Source organism: Lepisosteus platostomus, unplaced genomic scaffold (genome assembly GCF_059453375.1).
Source record: "Lepisosteus platostomus isolate fLepPlt1 unplaced genomic scaffold, fLepPlt1.hap1 Scaffold_101_H1, whole genome shotgun sequence".
Taxonomy (NCBI): domain Eukaryota; kingdom Metazoa; phylum Chordata; class Actinopteri; order Semionotiformes; family Lepisosteidae; genus Lepisosteus; species Lepisosteus platostomus.
In genome coordinates, this window is record NW_028291482.1 from 83,601 (window position 1) to 101,847 (window position 18,247).

General features: G+C 43.5%; 1 protein-coding gene and 1 long non-coding RNA gene across 2 annotated transcripts in view; both read right to left on the bottom strand.

Annotated features, from left to right (window-relative positions):
* The window catches only part of LOC148637978 (uncharacterized), a 130,388-nt gene that overhangs the window by 46,714 nt on the left and 65,427 nt on the right, over positions 1-18,247 (bottom strand). The gene's annotated exons all lie outside the window — the stretch shown is intronic.
* On the bottom strand, positions 1,496-9,654 carry LOC148637982 (uncharacterized). The gene is made up of 7 exons (XM_088623415.1): positions 9,404-9,654; positions 7,559-7,671; positions 6,865-6,918; positions 6,607-6,678; positions 6,287-6,502; positions 2,841-3,047; positions 1,496-2,550 (listed from the first exon to the last, which is right to left on the bottom strand). The coding sequence occupies exons 1-7, from the start codon at positions 9,453-9,455 to the stop codon at positions 2,170-2,172; spliced, it is 1,095 nt and encodes a 364-aa protein (XP_088479541.1). The 5' UTR covers positions 9,456-9,654; the 3' UTR covers positions 1,496-2,169.

Sequence of the window (18,247 nt, forward strand, 5' to 3'; positions counted from 1 at the left end):
TGAATCAGCCATTGTAGGAGGATCAACCTCTCCAACCACTTGAATTACCACCAAGGCCTTGGACAAAATTGGGCATTGATCTGGTAGGTCCCATTCAGAATGAATACATATTGACTCTCATAGACTATTATACCTCTTACCCTGAGGCGGTTGTTGTATCAGACATATCTTCAGCCACAGTTATTAGAGAGCTGATGAACATCTTTGCATGATTTGGTTATCCACTAGAGGTAGTAACAGATAATGGCAGGCAATTCATAGGACAGTTGTTTGAATCATTTCTGACTAACTGTGGAATTAAACACATCCGTGCATCACCTTACTATCCGAGCAGTAATGGCAAAATTTAAAGATTTAAATTTTGCCATTATCACAGATACCTGAAAAAGGCCTTGAGAGCAGCTGCGACAGAAGGAAAAAAATGGAGAGAGGAACTCCCTAAGATTCCGCTGGCTTATTCATCAACACCTCACAGGGCATCTGGAGAAAGCCCAGCTAATCGTATCTTTGGACGTGATATCCGGACTAAACTACCAAACGTGGAAAAGAAAGAAGAAGAGCCAAGGGACATTCAAAAGACAAAAGATTTCCATAGACATCATGAGGAGTACGCACACAAAATGAAATTATATGCAGACGAGACACATCGATCAAAGGGATCACAACTTCAAGGCCAGTGATGTAGTGTTTGTGGCTGGCCTAGACAACGGTAAATTGGATGCCAAGTTCAAAGACACTCGCTATGTGTTATTGAGAAACAGCTCTTGTAAGTCTTTTGAGTTAGTGAATGTGGAAGATGGCTCAAAAATAATGAGAAATGTAAAACATCTTCAACACGCTCCTCCATTGGATCTTGATTTTGAATCTGCAGAAACAGAAAATGCTGAGAATACTGGACTTTCTGACGTGCAGGAAGTGCCAAGTTCTCAGACAGTGGAGAGTACATCCATAGGAAAGCAAGTAACTTTGCCCAGAAGTGAAGTAACAACCAGAAGTGGCAGGGTTATCAGGAAACCGGCTTGTTACAGAGACATTTAAAAATATAAGACTTGCATAGCTCTCCAAATGTTAAATTGCCCTTTTTTGTTTGTGTTATCTATGTACAGTAGATGTTGCTTAGACTGCTAGAAATGAGGTGATATTTAGAAGTGACTAAAGTAGAAATTGAACTAAAATTTGAGTGGGTACGCATAGAAATAGTTGAAAAAAAAAGTTGTAGGTGTTGAATAGAAATGGAAGGTTTTACATACATTTTGTTGTAATAGTTAATAACCGTTTACTGTTTGTTGATATAGAATTTTTACAATTGTATGGTAAAGTTATGACTTTAAAAATAACAAAGGAAGGGATGTAGTTTAGTGAGTAGACATTGCGAGACAACAGAACGAGAGAGTAGAAGGCGGGAATATATGGTGTAAGGGCGTGATCTGTGTAGTTAATAAAATAGTTAAAATAATATAAGAACGGCTCTTTATTAAGATACACAACAGAGATATTTCAAAGTTGATGGGAAATTTATTTTTTGACATAGAATCAGATTGAAATAACACAGACGACCGGGATATGTAATATGACTTTAATCTCTGAAAGTCAAAATCAGCTTGACACAAAGTACATAAGGAGTCCTCTCTGCACTAGAGTTCAAAGACCAGTCGGGCAGGCTCATATTTCCTATTAGCTGTAGACCTGAGAAGAGCTAACCTGCACTAATTAAGACTGTAGACCTGAGGAGTTACTCTGCACCAGTGAGTAAGAAAAATGTTTAAGGGCTTTTTCTGGTTTTGAGTCTCTGTAAGAGGCGAAGCAGACTTGTCTCTTGAATGCGGGAGAGTAATCCAGAGGATTCCTACCCACCCCCCCATGCAGGAAGGCCAATGTACAGGGTGTGAATCCAGCTCTGTAGGGGAATGTTGGGCTCTGTGGACACTGTGGACAGAGAGTCAGCACCAGGAATGGCTACTGGTGGATATTTCCTCATTACTGAAAACTCTGCCAGATGCTGTAGCACCCCCTGGCGTTCACCCATCTGCACAGTGCACAGTGGTTCCCTTGTCTGCACTGGTGCACCCTGTAGCTGTGGCCATAGTCAAGACAGGACACCTGAAGATAAAGAGTGCAGTGCCTCTCTCACCAGCCGTGGCTCAGTGTTTGAGAGGATAGGTATCACTATTATGGCCTGTTCCTCTTGATCCGCTCGTAGACGGCTGACGCTGCTCTACCCACCCATACACTGGCTGTAGTGCCGACTATAGTTCCTGTGGCGATCCCAGCCTGCACAGTTATAGCGCCCCCGACCAAGAAGGCCCCAGCCACGCCTCCAGCCACACCCCCAGCCACGGTCAGCACAGGTATGGTCACCACACAGCCCACAGTCAGGCCAAACTTGATCTGATAGATCTGCAGGAACTTCTCACTCTTAGTGGCTGTGTACTCGCAGAGCTCCTCAAACTCCCACTGGCTGACTTTGTCCTTTACATAGTCCAGCAGTTCTGTCTTCTTTACCTCCAACATGTCCCTCATCTTCTTTGGACATTTCAGCATGTTATTGCTCTACAGAACATTGAGGGGTAAGTACACTTCAGAGTAAAGGATAGCTCCATATATCTTTTGAACATTCCAGTACACCCCAGAAACAAGCAGAAGACTACTCCAGAACACCCTGGAGACAAGAGCCTATGCTCTGGTGGCTCTGGGTGTCCTAACAGAATGCAAATGTACACAAAGAAACAAGGAGTGTCCATCAGGACACCCCAGAATGAAGCACGAGGTACCCCAATTAAGCCTGTGAACTCCCACACACATCTATAAACTAAAATATTCACACACAATCATATATTTACCTGCTTATGCAGAAAGCCATCAAATTCCTGCTGCGCCTGCAGGAGAATGAACTCCTTCAGGAACTTCTCTCGCTCAGAGTAGAGGAACTGTGAGAGCTCCTGGAAGTCCTGCTGACTGACTTCACCCTGCACATGGGACAGCAGCTCTACCTCCTTCTGTTCTACAGTCCTCCTCATCCCCTGTGTGGGGACGGGCATGATGCTTCTCTGAGGAAACAGAGCACAGGGCCACTTTAGAGCAGAGGGCAACACACTACGCCCTCTGAACTGCACAGTCCTCCCAGAAACAAAAAGGAGCCAACCCCAAAATACCCCAGAAACAAGCAGAAGACATCCCAGTGGCATCCAGTAAAATACACAGACAATGTGACTTACAAACACTCTCTCACAGCCTCCATGTTTCTTACTCTCACATGCTTCTTGTTTCTCATACTCTCACACCCTCCTTCACATACTAACACACCCTCCATGTTTCTCACACACACCCTCCTTGTTTCTCTTACACAAACACTCTCACACCCTCAATCTCACACACTAACTCCTCATTTCACACACACACCCTCCTTGTTTCTCTCACCCTCACATACCCTTCTTGTTTCTTTCACACTCTCACTCTCACACACCCTCCTTATTTCACACACTCACACCCTCCTCATTTCTCATACACACTCCTTGTTTCTCACTCTCACACCCTCCGTGTTTCTCCCTCTTACACACCCTCGATGTTTCTCACCCTAACACACACACCCTCCTTGGAAGACTTTAACATATCAAAGGATCCTCAGTTCCTCGCAATATTGTCTGCAAGGTGAACCTTTGTAGGGATGTCTGAGAACATTTTTGGGTAATGTTTCTTTCTTGAGGTTTGGGAGCGAGCCATTAATTCTACATGAGCTTTCAGAGGAGTAAATGGTTTTCTGGAAGTCAGGTTGTCTCAGTATCTAAGACACATAGAGCGCAGAGACAGTAAGATCTGACTTCAAGCAGAACCTTTTCAAATCTTTCAAGTCTTAGGTCCTTTTGATCCAGAGGGATCTCTTTCACCGTCCACGGACGGTACAGTACACGACACACATTATCCCACAAGTTACACCTGTTGTGCATCCACTTTCCTGTCAGTTAGCTAGCTCATGAGGGTGCACCCTCGTGGCTTGGCTGGCAGTTTCCCATTTCATACACGCAAAACATTACGAGAATTTATTTTGAAATCGGTTTCCTGTTATCTGTAGTAAATCAGACACAAACACAAACTCTGAAGGGCTAACGTTATATTTTCTGTTTATTTGTACTTAGCTGTGTGAGAGAGCTGATAGGGCCTAAGTGTGTTGGGACTCCTGGTTTGTAATTATCAGAGGAAGGGTTTATTATTTTTTGTGTATATTTGTTTCATTTCTTTACTTTTCCACTATATATAATTGTTTGTTCGTTTGTGGGGAGCACTGTCCTAATAAATCATCACTTTTGCACCTGAGTGCTATTGTGGCCGAGCCATTGTTCTGTTTTAAAATAACTAACTTGGGCACCCCTCCTGCCCTCCCTGTGACACCCTGCTCCCTGATATTGTGACAGACAAGAAGTAGGATTGCTTTGTAGTAACAATAATGGAAAATAAAGAAATTCTTACTGATCATAACTGATAATTCTGTTGCTGTATGCTGTAAGTCAGAACCAGTAGGTTCTTGAAATACCTCTAGCAGTCACAGGACTTGAACTGTAATGAAAACATTAGGGGAAATAGAAACACAGAGAGGACATTGCTGCACAACAGCTTGAAAGCAGGAGTGTGAAAATATCAAATCTTCAGAAAGATGAGGGGACCCATGGTTAGTATCACTGTCTCGCGCCGCTGGTGCCTTCATATCAGTTCTGGTCCTGGGGCTCTATCTGGGTGGAGTTTACATGTTCTCCTGTGTTCATGTGGGTTTTCTCTAGGTGCTCCTGTTTCCTCCCAAAGTCCAAAGACATGCTGGTAGATAAATTGGCTTCCCATGCTGGGAGTACCCTGTCTTCTGCCTGCAATCTAAAAATGCTCTTGGAAAACTAGTTTACACAAATCTTGTTGCATGGAACCTTATGGAAGTCTATATGTATTTGCCCTTCATTGTAGTATTTCGTCTCCGAATAATATACTTCAAAAAAAGAAAACAGAAGGATTATAAGTAGAACACACACACACTTCTTGTTTCATACTCACACCCTTCTTCATCAGTCCCACACCCTCCTTGTTTCTCTCGCACACAGCCTCTCAACCCTCCTTGTTTCACACACTCACATGCTCTCCTTGTTTCTCTCACATACTCTCACACCTTCCTTGTTCCACACTCACACGCTCTCCTTGTTTCACACACTCACACGCTCTCCTTGTTTCTCTTACATAGTCTCACACCCTCCTTGTTTCACACACTCACATGCTCTCCTTGTTTCTCTCATACACTCTCACACCCTCCTTGTTTCTCTCACACACAATTCAATTCAATTCAAGGTGCTTTATTAGCATGACCGATGGGTACAATCAGTGTTGCCAAAGCAAATAAAAATAATAAAATTAACATAGAACAAAACAAAAAATAGAAGTAAAATAAAATCTACAGACATGTTACAGACATTTACAACAAAGACATATTATATAATATTGACATATACTGTAGGCGGCTGGAGCATTATTGGGAGACGGGCTCACTGTTCCTCAGGCTCTCTCACACAACTCACATGCTCTCCTTGTTTCTCTCACACACTCTCACACCCTCCTTGTTTCTCTCACACACTTTCATGCCCTCCTTGTTTCTCTCACACACTCTCACACCCTCCTTGTATCTTTCTCACACACTCTCACGCCCTCCTTGTTTCCTCGTTTCTCACTCTCATACCCTTCTTCTTCATCACTCACAGACCCTCCATGTTTCTCACTCTCACACACAAACCTTCCTTGTTTCTCATTCACAAACCCTCGAAGAAAAAAACTCAGTCTTCACTCAGCTTTCCAGACAAGATTGTCAGAAGATTGTCAAACAGAGATCTTTAATTCAATAAGCCGAAGGGGAGCATATCACAGAGAATGGGTTTCTCCTAGCACTCAGTAAGATATGCTCACTTAACTGAAGTTACACTTTCCTTATACATTAAAAGTAGGCTAGACTTTAACATATCAAAAAAATATACAGGGAAAAGACAGTGTCAGAAGTCTTTCAAGCATAAACAAAACAGGACAGGAAGATGCCATTTATCTCTAGTTGAATACAGGCTTTAGTTGCAGAAAGACAGCGGTCTTAGGTGCAAACAGAAAACCTTTCCTGCGCATCGTCACTGTCTAAACCCATGTCACTCAGTCTTCCACACCCTCCTTGTTTCTCACCCTCCCCCCTCCAGTTTCTTACATGCACACACACAGTCTCACACCCCCCCAGTTTCATACACGCACACACACACACTCTCACACACACACTCACCTGCTCATTCAGAAAGTTGGCGAATTCCTGCTTCTCCCTCGTGATGATGTGGAGAGTATATTCTTTCAGGAATGTCTCACGCTCAGAGCCCAGGATCTCCAAGAGTTTCTGGAAATCCTGCTGACTGACTTCACCCTGCACACGGGCCTTCAGCTCAGCCTCTTTCAGCTCCACAGTCCTCCTCATCCCCTGTGTGGTGTTGTGGATGATCATTCTCTGAAGAAAGGGGGAGCAAGGTCAACAAGCCCAGGAGTTCAAGCACACACACACTCTCTGACACCTTTATACTAACATTGTCACACACTTTCACACACTGTTACCTGCTCATTCAGAAAGATGGTGAACTCCTGCTTCACATGCCGGAGAGTGAGCTTGTTGAGGGCATGGATTAGCTGGAGGAGGAAGCAAAGGAGTTACCGATTTAATTGACATTGATAGAGATGTTCTGGAATGAAACACACATTTCAAGGAATGATCTATCCTGACAGGCTGAAGGAACTGAGTCTGAAGGAACTGAAGACAGGAACAGAGAACAGTTGAAAAGGTTTTCTGGGTCAGCAGGGAAGAGAGGGACACACCTCTGCAGGAGAGGAAATTCTGTATGTGCTTGTGAGAATCACATGTGCCACTTCCTGTGAAGACAAGAACAAGTTCAGTGTGGTTTCATTGTGTAGTGTGGGGTCACAGCTTCACAGTTTCCATCACAGGCTATGCAGGTGCTAGTTACCCCCAGTTCTGTCAAATTGGGACTGACACCTACACAGCTTCTTCCCCCAGGCCATAACTCTTATAAACAAGGACACTTCTCTCATCCCTCCTCTGTGATCAGCTGTATATCTTCATTTGTAGTGCAAAAACAAAATCTACAGATAAAAAGTGATATGTACAATTTAACGATACACACAGTTAAGTAATAAAATGTAAAATTAATACTGTGTATATTTACAGAAAATATCAGTAGAATGTGCCATTAAATATATATATATATATTCCTTTTGTGTTATTGGAATTTATGTCAATACTTGCACCAAGAGAAATGTATTGTACTTTTTGTAATAAATGAATAAGGTTTCTGAATTCATTCTCAATAATTGACAGACAACACATCAGAACAACTAACAGTTCATATCACACTGTATCCACTGTATGGCTTGTAGTCCATAGGGCTTTACTGCACTGTACTGGTTTTTAACTTTTTAACATGATCTTTGATGTGTTTTACCCTAGTGGTGTATTGATGGCTGGTGATTGGTTCAATGAATAATGTCTTACCTTGAATATCTCTGCCAGTGTCTTTCCTGTCACAGTTGACTGTATTGTCTGCAGGACCTGGACAATGTGGTTGATGTACTCTTTCAAGCAGTGCTGAAACTGTTCATTCATTTCTTAGAAAAACACGAGAAAACAAATGAGTAATAGAAGCTAGTCTTGAATTTAGACTAGACTACTAATTTTTGCTATTCACAATCCTCACAAACTCTGACACATGCAACCCAGTGGATTTCCTCAAAATGAACACTAAACCACCAACCAGACACAAATGGAAACAAGTGCATTAAAACTGAGAGCAGAAGGCGCATCTTTACACAAAGAGCAGTGAGAGTGTGACACAAGCTATCCAGCTGGATGAGATTCTCAGATCAATGATCTGCTATCTACTACAGAAGCTGGATGTCCTCCTCTTGTTTGTAACCTGTGTGGTGCCATGGGGGTAGTTAACACCACATTGGGCATGATCAGGCTCTCATTCTCCCTGTCACACTCCTTTATAAGCTCTTTGGGGTTTCTTTTCTTTATCATACACACACTTTCCACTGAAGGTGGCAATCACACTAACCACATCATTGAGGTAGCAGGATACATAACTCCATAATCCATTACATCTGGGCCCTGTGACTTCAGAGTCTCCAGTTCATCCGTTTCTCCTCACTGCTAGGAACCTCCTGCTTCCAGACCCCAACACAGAGCCTCATGCTTCTACTCCATTAGGTCACTGTTTCACACTCAACAGGTGCCTCAGATTCCCAGGTCCACCTCCAGCCATGATGTCCTCCCCTGACGCCACCAGGTTGAGTTACAACCTGGTGGCTCACACAAGCTCACACTACCTACATCACAGAGTCTATTCGGCACTACACACTGTGCCGAGACCCAACACACTTTCCCTCTCTAACACACACTCACAACCTCTCTGGTTTCTCACTCTCACACCTTTAGGTAATGAACTCACAGCTGCCAGCGCACCACTGTGTTACACCTACGTAGCTGCCAGCTCACTTCATTGTGCCCAGCCACCACCGCACTATCACCCAGAGGGTGCAACTAGATAGACCCCACTCGCTTCCCCGATAACAATGTATTGCCAGGGGGAGGGTCCCTCTACCACACAACCCTCTCTGATCCACACACACTAACTCACAACTCACACATACAGTGGACACGACAGCCCTTCTCTCACACACTAGCAGGATGCTGTCCCTTTAAATCTTTCTATGATCTCATAAAGCTCAGTTTCTTCTGTCAGTCTCCTCACAGACTGACGTTTTCACTCTTTTCCCCGCAGGCTATTCCTCTCATAATCCCCGCTGGAATTGTCATTCGTCTCCACCCCCTCACAAGGTTAATTCATCAGCGAATCATTCTTTATTCACTCATACTAGACATGGCGGCACACTCTTCTAACATCGTCCCGACTAGTAGGGGCTCACAGCAGCTCACAGCCGCTACTGTCAAGCTTCAGCCCGGCTCTCCCACAGCAGAGCCTCCACATTTGTCCTTTCACTACTGCAGCCACAGCCACACTATGTTCTTGCTGGATGTCCCCCCCCTTTTAAACCACTTCTACAGCTGCAGTTCATTCACCTATTCAAGTCTGGTGTGGTTTCCATGGCAACGTGTCTTCCTTAATCTGAGTTTCCACCCTCCACACCAAACACTCCCTGCATTGTACCACACATGCTTCCAGGCCATTAACAAACTCACAGCATTGCAGAACTTTACCACCCGGAGCTACCTGTAGCTGGTTTGCTACTCAACAGTACCTCCCTGTGGTTGACCAGAACACCTGTCTACAAGATTAGGGCAGCTGCTCTGGGAGTGGAACTGTCCGGTTTTTACCTTGCATGGTTCCCTGTTGACTCCAAAGCAGTCGGTCCCCAGGAAAGGGCATGAGGTGGCAGCATGGCCTCTTCTCCCTGAGGATCCTCAGAACCTGTTTGTTTGTCCCTGACTCCTCCAAGCGCTGAAAGCACAGACAGACATGTCGACAGGAAAGGGGTAGGATCCCATCCCTCTGTGTCTAAAATAATGCAGCTCTGAGCCTGAAGGAACAGGCTCTGGAGGGGGTTTCTTTAGTCTTGAGTCCCAAAATGACAGTCTGAAGGAACTGAGTCTCTTTAGTCTGAAGGATGTGTCCCACACTGCCAAGCTGGAGGAACAGAGTCTTTTTTAATCCAAAAGGAGTGTCCCACACTAACAGACTGAAGGAACTGCTTCTCTTTAGTCCGTGGCCTGTAGTTGTCTGTATGAGGCACTGTTGTAGCTCCTGACCGGTCTAGAGTATCAGTATCTCTCTGCCTTTCTCAGCACGGGTCAGGGTTATATATACAGATGCAGCCATTCAAAATGCGCGGGCGATACCACATTATTTTCCGGTATGCTGTACGCAGTCTACCGCAAGCTACCGGTAAATACCGCGAGTTACCGGTAAATACTGCTAGTTACCGTAAATTCTCCTATAATACGACAAGCAAAATAATAGTATCCGGAATTTCCGCAAGGTGGAGCTAATAAAGCTCAACCTCTCATGTTTGAGCTGTGGCCATCAGTCTTTAACGAAGATATTACTAATAGTATTAGTAATGAATGACCTTGGACAAGCTGTAAGTGTAAACTCAAAGTATTGCCCTGGTCAACATTCTTTTTTTCATTGACCGTCTTTGTAAAAGTAACACCACAGCATTTCGCAATCACGCATTTGTTTCCAATCATGCAAAGTACAGTGATTCACCATGCCTTTCACATGCTCATAAAAGAGATTGATTTAGGAACATAAACATATTACCGTATGCAAACTGTACTGTATACAGTATGTATATGTATATTTAATGTCTTAACTGTGCCCGTTTAAGTATTGAATATTCATATCTAATTTTACCACTGAAGGGAAATCTGAGTAGCTGAGCATAAAAAGAATAGGAGCATACTGCAACACGTGTGAAGGCCATAAACGATATTAATTTTGGAACATAAACATACAGTATATAGCTGGTCTTGATACTTTAAAGAAAAAAATACACACCCGTATTCCATTTCTCCCTAAACATTTTAAGCTTCGAAGTCTTTAACTAACGTGATACTGGAGTCAACAAGCATACTTTTAGAATTTGATTAAAAGGGAATATAATATGGAATCGCGTATCTCAAGAATTTAATAATGGTATGATTATATTCGTGTACTGCGACAGGGCTGTGTAAGGCTGTTTCGCCTCCCTGTTCATGCGAGCTGTCTTGTAGCCTACTTGTCTAGGTGTGTGACTAACAATGCACAGGTTGTGTGTTCAAATCCAGCTGGTGCTGGACTTTTCTTTTAACAAACATTTCTTCAAAAAAATAGAATAGCGATATTATGGACAACCAATTGACTTTTATATTTCAAAATATCGCAACATGATCGATTCTAAGTCATTTTTGATAACAATGAATAGTCACCTTCTTCCTTTCTGACAGCGGTTCCTGCTTCTATTGTGTGTGTGTGCAACAGAGTAAATTTTTATAGAGAAATGGAGGCTGGACAGTATGTGTTACAATATAAACATTTATATTGATTTAAATCGTGTTCTGGACTTCACACGCGTTGCAGTATGCTCCTATTCTTTTTATGCTCAGGCACTAAGATTTCCCTTCTGCTTTGTGTAAGGATGGTATCAAAAGCAATCTTAAGTGGTGAGAAAGCTGTGCTCAATGTATTTAAGGGACTTTCGAAACTCTGCCCCAAAGTCATGTGACTGATTTTTCGCCCTGTTTCGTTGGTTAAACGCAATGATCACAAGCACCACCATGGTAACTGGGATGTGTAGTTTTTAATTCGGTTTGAATTATAACTGTACGTACTGTCTTCATATTTGGCCAGAGCTTTAAAGAGAAGGCACGCCAAAAAATTTCGGTGCCGTCGTCTCCGCTTTAAAGGTACCCCCGTGCTGGAAGAATTTGACCTTGGAACGTTTGCCCAGCGTACTGTTAAACCAATGCATTAGCATGTTAAAGCGATTCTATTGAGGGAGTAGCCCAGCTACCACTTAACACTGTACTTCCTACTTTGAATACCTGTGAGACCGGTTTAATTCGTCACAGCCAGCACTCCGGGAGGGAGGGGGGTTGAGTAGTGGAGGCAGGCGAGATTTCCAGCGAAAGACACCTCCCCCTCAAAAACCATGTAAGCAGTAATGCTTTAAGTTGAAAACCGAGGTAGATTTTGAGGATGATAAAGAGGGTAAACTGGGATGGGAGGAGGGTTTGGTTTTGCATAAGGGTTTTGCATAAGGGGCAGAAGATTTCCCTTCTGCTTTGTGTAAGGGAATTGAGTGTAAGTAAAATTACCTTACACTCAATTTAAACACAAGCTGTTTTTCTGTATGAACCTCTAAGCTGGTTCATACAGAAAATGTAGAAATGCATTAGCCTGATTATGATTAAAAAACACATAATTAAACACACGTTTGTGATTTAAATCAGAACACGATTTAAATCAATATAAATGTTTATATTGTAACGCATACTGTCCAGCCCCCATTTCTAAAAATTTACTCTGTTGCACACACACACACAATAGAAGCAGGAACCGCTGTCAGAAGGGAAGAAGGTGACTATTCATTGTTATCAAAAATGACTTAGAATCGATCATGTTGCGATATTTTGAAATATAAAAGTCAATTGATTGTCCATAATATCGCTATTCTATTTTTTCGAAGAAATGTTTGTTAAAAGAAAAGTCCAGTACCAGTTGGATTTGAACACACAACCTGTGCATTGTTAGTCACGCACCTAGACCAGTAGGCTACAGGGGAACTCACATGAATAGGGAGGCAAAACAGCCCTACACAGCCCTGTCGCAGTACACGAATATAATAATACCGTTATTAAATTCTTTAGATACACGATTCCATATTATATTCCCTTTTAATCTAAATTCTAAAAGTATGCTTGTTGACTCCGGTATCACGTTAGTTAAAGACTTCGAAGCTTAAAATGTTTAGGGAGAAATGGAATACTGGTGTGTATTTTTTTTCTTTAAAGTACCAAGACCAGCTATATACTGTATGTTTATGTTCCAAAATTAATATCGTTTATGGCGTTCACACACGTTGCAGTATGCTCCTATTCTTTTTATGCTCAGCTACTAAGATTTCCCTTCAGTGGTAAAATTAGATATGAATATTCAATACTTAAACGGGCACAATTAAGACATTAAATATACATATACATACTGTATACAGTACAGTTTGCATACGGTAATATGTTTATGTTCCTAAATCAATCTCTTTTATGAGCATGTGAAAGGCATGGTGAATCACTGTACTTTGCATGATTGGAAACAAATGCGTGATTGCGAAATGCTGTGGTGTTACTTTTACAAAGACGGTCAATGAAAAAAAGAATGTTGACAAGGGCAATACTTTGAGTTTACACTGACAGCTTGTCCAAGGTCATTCATTATTAATACTATTAGTAATATCTTCGTTAAAGACTGATGGCCACAGCTCAAACATGAGAGGTTGAGCTTTATTAGCTCCACCTTGCGGAAATTCCGGATACTATTATTTTGCTTGTCGTATTATAGGAGAATTTACGGTAACTAGCGGTATTTACCGGTAACTCGTGTTATTTACCGGTAGCTTGCGGTAGACTCCGTACAGCGTACCGGAAAATAATGCGGTATCACCCGCGCATTTTGAATGGCTGCATCTGTATATATCATTACTGTCCAAAATTACAAATTAAAATTATACCATGATTTAAATTGTAGGCCACATAGCCCAGCCCTACATTCAGCACACACCAGCTCTCAGTGGGGAGGAGAGCAGTGTGATGAAGCCAGTTCAGAGATGGGGGTTATTAGGAGGCCATGATGGGTAAAGACCAGGTGGAAATTTGGCCAGGACACCAGGGTAACACCCCTACTCTTTTCAAGAAGCGCCCTGGGATTTTTAATGATCATGTAGAGTCAGAACCTTGGTTTACGTCTCATCCAAAGGACGGCGCCTTTTTACAGTACAGTGTCCCCGTCACTATACTGGGGCATTAGGACCCACACAGACCACAAGATGAGCACCCCCTACTGGCCCCACTAACACCTTTTCCAGCAGCAACCTTAGTTTTTCCCAGGAGTCTCCGATCCGAGTGTTCTGGCGCACTATGGCTGCCGTCGCATCATCCAGGTGGGGCTGCACATTGGTGGTGGTAGAGGGGAGTCCCCACTACCTGTAAAGCACTTTGAGTGGAGTGTCCAGAAAAGCGCTATATGAGTGTAAGCAATTATTATTAATAATTATTATTATTATTTTTATCCAGGTACTGACCAGGCTCACACCTGATTAGCTTCAGTGGGTTGCCACTGTGGCTGCTGGCTAGTAGCTAATAAGGCTTAATGCTAATGGTGTGCTCTGTGAAAGAGAACATTTGCTTGCTGTGTACATAAATAATAAAGCACTCTACAGAAAAAAAATACACAATGAGAGGAGACAACAGAATTACACCATTACAATAAGGGTTTGGAATACAGTGGAAGAGCAAAGCAATTGAATGAAGGTTTAAGTCTTGATTTAATTGTGCTCAGGGAAGGTGACTCTCTGGCATCCTTAGGAATAGAATTCCAGAGCTTTGGAGCATCACACCAGAAGGCCCTGTCACCCATAGACAGGCTTGGGGGACAGACAGGAGACCAGAATTAGAAGAGCGAAGGTTGTGAGGTGGGGAGTAGGACAATACTAGCTCAGACTGGTACAAATTCAAGATGCCGCCGTGTTAGTGGCAGCCTGCTACAGCAGCTCTGTGTCTTTTTGTTTCTTTCAGTTAGTAAATGCTAGTGTGTTAGTGTTTTTTCTTCATACCTTTGCCGGCAACTAGATTTGCGATCACAACATAATGGATACTAGGAAGCTGAGAAACTTTTTCTTGTTTTTTCTGATACTCGTACCTCTTTTTCTATCTAATGCCAATAGCTACAGAGGCATTGTCTACACGCGGGACCAGCTGATCGCGCTAGCGCGTCTGGCTCTACTCACTGGAGAAAAGCCATTGGTGCCGGAGGAGCTGAGGAGGAGAAGCCGAGGCGAAAGGCGAAGAGAAGGAGATTTAAACCCTACCTTCCTTCGATCATCCTGGGAAATGTGAGGTCCTTAGCGAACAATATGGGTGAACTGGGAGCATTGGTGAGGAGCCAGAGGGAGTATCGTGAATGCAGTATCATGTGTTTCACCGAGACGTGGCTGCAGGAACTTATTCCGGACTCGAATGTTACCATCGGCAGCTTTCAGACGGTGCAGGCGGACAGAAACACCGAGAGCGGCAAGAGGAAAGGAGGGGGGCTCGCGGTGCTTGTCAACAACAGATGGTGTAATCCTGGACATACTCATGTTAAGGAGCGCGTCTGTAACCCAGACATCGAACTGGTAGCCATAGGACTGCGTCCTTACTATCTGCCGCAGGAGTTTACATGCGCCATCTTTGTCGTTGTTTACATTCCACCTACGGCAAATGCAGAGGTAGCGCGTGACGTCATAAACACAGTCACAGCCAGGCTAAAAACAAAGCACCCTAGCGCTTTTATAGCTATTTCAGGGGACTTTAACCACGTATCTATTTCCACCACTCTGCCTACTTTCCACCAGTTTGTTAAGTGCCCGACCAGAGAAAACAAAACACTGGACTTATTATACGCCAATGCTAAGGATGCATATAGTTCCACAGCCCTTCCCCCCCTCCTGAGAGACTCCTCTCTAGGTTCTTTTGGCCAGGGATCTATAAGGCCATCGAGAAGTACTGTCGGGAATGCCCTGAGTGTCAGAAAAGTGTGCCACAACCTTATTATAGGAACCCTTTGATTCCCCTCCCAATTATTCAAACCCCCTTCGAACGGATTGGGATGGATTTGGTGGGGCCCCTGATCAGAACCACCAAAGGTCACCAGTATATTTTAGTAATAGTAGACTATGCTACCAGGTACCCCGAAGCCATTCCGTTGAGAGCTGCCACCGCCAAAAACATAGCTAGGGAGCTAGTACAACTGTTCGCTCGAGTCGGAATTCCTAAAGAGATCCTAACTGATCAAGGTACACCTTTTATGTCTAAAGTCATGCGAGACTTATGTAAGCTACTGGGTATACAGCAGATCCGAACCTCTGTTTATCACCCTCAAACCGATGGTCTAGTAGAACGTTTTAATAAGACCCTGAAAAGCATGCTTAGGAAGACGATGCAAAAGGATGGGAACAATTGGGATCAGCTGCTCCCGTATCTCATGTTTGCGGTTCGAGAAGTACCGCAGGCTTCGACTGGATTTTCCCCCTTTGAATTATTATACTCTCGGAAACCAAGGGGCCTATTGGACGTGGTCAAAGAATTGTGGGAACATCAACCTTCCCCTTTACAAACTATCATTGAGCATGTGGAACAGATGAGAGAAAGAATAAATGTTATTGTTCCCATAGTGAAAGGAAACCTGGAGAAAGCCCAGGCTCAACAACAACAAATTTATAACAGGGGAGCAGTTGCGAGGGAATTTCAGATTGGGGACAGAGTACTGGTTCTAGTTCCAACCCCAGAGTGTAAATTCTTGGCATCCTGGCAGGGACCTTATGAAGTGGTGGAAAAGGTGGGGCCAGTCAACTATAAGGTCAAGCAACATGACAGAAGACGGCAGCATCAAATCTACCACGTCAATTTGCTGAAAAAATGGCATGGCTCCGAAGTTCTGCTCACCAACTTTTCCCCAGACCCTCTGGAAGAAGAAACGGGTGCGGTAGCCGTGGGAGACCTGGCTCCGGCACAGAAACAGGAACTACAAGAATTCCTAAACCAAAACAAAGATGTTTTTTCCCGGACACCTGGTCGAACCCACCTTATACAACATAAGATTGTCACGGAATCAGGGAAAAAGGTAAGGCTACCCCCGTATCGAGTACCAGAAGCCAAAAGGAAATTGATTAAAGAAGAGGTGGGAAAAATGCTGGAGATGGGAATAATCGAGGAATCCCATAGTGAGTGGGCTAGCCCGATAGTTCTGATCCCAAAGCCGGATGGAACTATTCGATTTTACAACAATTTCAAAAGGTTAAATGAGATCTTGCGGTTTGATGCATACCCCATGCCCCGTATAGATGAACTAATCGGGCGATTAGGTAACGCTCGATACATCAGCACCCTTGATCTTACGAAGGGATATTGGCAAGTGCTGCTGGCCAAAGAAGATAAAGCCAAAACCGCTTTTGCCACACCTGAGGGACTATATCAGTATAGGGTCCTACCCTTCGGTTTGCATGGCGCTCCCGCAACATTCCAAAGATTGATGGACCGAATTCTGAGACCGTATCAGAATTTTGCAGCCGCCTACTTGGATGACGTCGTAATCCACAGCACAACCTGGGAACAACATCTACAACACCTGGAAGCAGTAACTGGAGCGTTGCGAGCAGCAGGATTAACGGCCAACCCAAGTAAATGTTGTCTGGGGGCTAGGGAAGCCAATTACCTGGGTTATACGATCAGGAGAGGATTGATCATGCCCCAAGATCAGAAGGTACACTTAATCAAGAACTGGCCCAAACCAGCTACCAAGAAGCAAATTCGAACGTTTTTGGGACTGGCAAATTACTATCGACGTTTCATCCCAGGGTTTGCAGCCGTGGCCGCCCCTCTACACGATCTGAAGAAGATGAGCTGTCCGGAGAAAATAAAATGGACCGACTTGGAAGAGAACAACGAACTACTGCAAGGAGAAAGGTTTATGATTTTGGATTACGGACACAGGTTTAGGATACATCGCAGATTGGCTTTATTACGAACTTTTGGAACTCGGAACGGATCAGGACTAAGGGAACGGATTACGGACTGTATTAGGAAGACAGTTATTGGAAGAAACGCCACGGATCTGAGGACAGTAAAGTGTGGTGTAAGTACTACCTTCGTTTACATAAACTATCCCCCGGAGACACCACACTACTTTCAGAGAGTCCTTTATTGACCTTGCTGAAGCAGAGAAGCGACATAATCACAAATGTGACCAGTTTTTCTGCTGTTTCTGGTTAATAATGATTATTATTTTGTATTTTGATTAGTATTTTTCGTAGCGTTCTTCCTCAGCTTTTTAGTTATTTGGTGAGCAAGAACCACTGAGAACGAGTCTGAATCAATCAAGAACACATATGGTACTGCTGTCCTGTGTATAACTGCTTCGTCCTAATTGAGCTTTTCAGTGTTGAAGAAGACGTTTCCAATTTCGATTGCTGGTTTCAGAGGATGTGCTACAAGATCACAGATTTATTTGAAAAGATTTGGAGATGCATTGGCTGGGATTCAAACCTGGCTCAATTGCATGAAGGCACCTATACTCAGCAATGTGAGGAAAGGAGAGGGGGCCAGAGGTAGTGTGGCTGAATGGTCTAATATGCTGGATTTTAGGCTCCACTTTCTCAGGCGTGTGGGTTTAAATCCCACTACTGCCCAATGTTTTAAGACCTTACTTCCTGTGATTTGTAATATGGTCAGTAAAAGCACTTTATGTGAGTATCTCTTACATTAGCGCTCCAAGTCACTTACTGCTCCACAGGCCCGGGGTTCAATCCCTGGCATCTTCAGGTGTTTTATATTACTGTACTCACATCGCAATCTTCTGTTGAGTGAGAACTCTTTGCTCGTGTTCATAGAAAGCCAGGTTAATCTTTTGAATCTCACCCAGGATTTCCT

Bases quoted from the DNA above. Each gene is read 5' to 3' on its own strand.
- LOC148637982 (XM_088623415.1), bottom strand. From the start codon at position 9,455: ATGCCCTTTCCTGGGGACCGACTGCTTTGGAGTCAACAGGGAACCATG. The intron at 6,919-7,558 runs GTAAGACATTAT...TTGTCTTCACAG, and splicing joins CACTGGCAGAGATATTCAAG to GAAGTGGCACATGTGATTCT. The intron at 2,551-2,840 runs GTAAATATATGA...AATGTTCTGTAG, and splicing joins ATGGCTTTCTGCATAAGCAG to AGCAATAACATGCTGAAATG.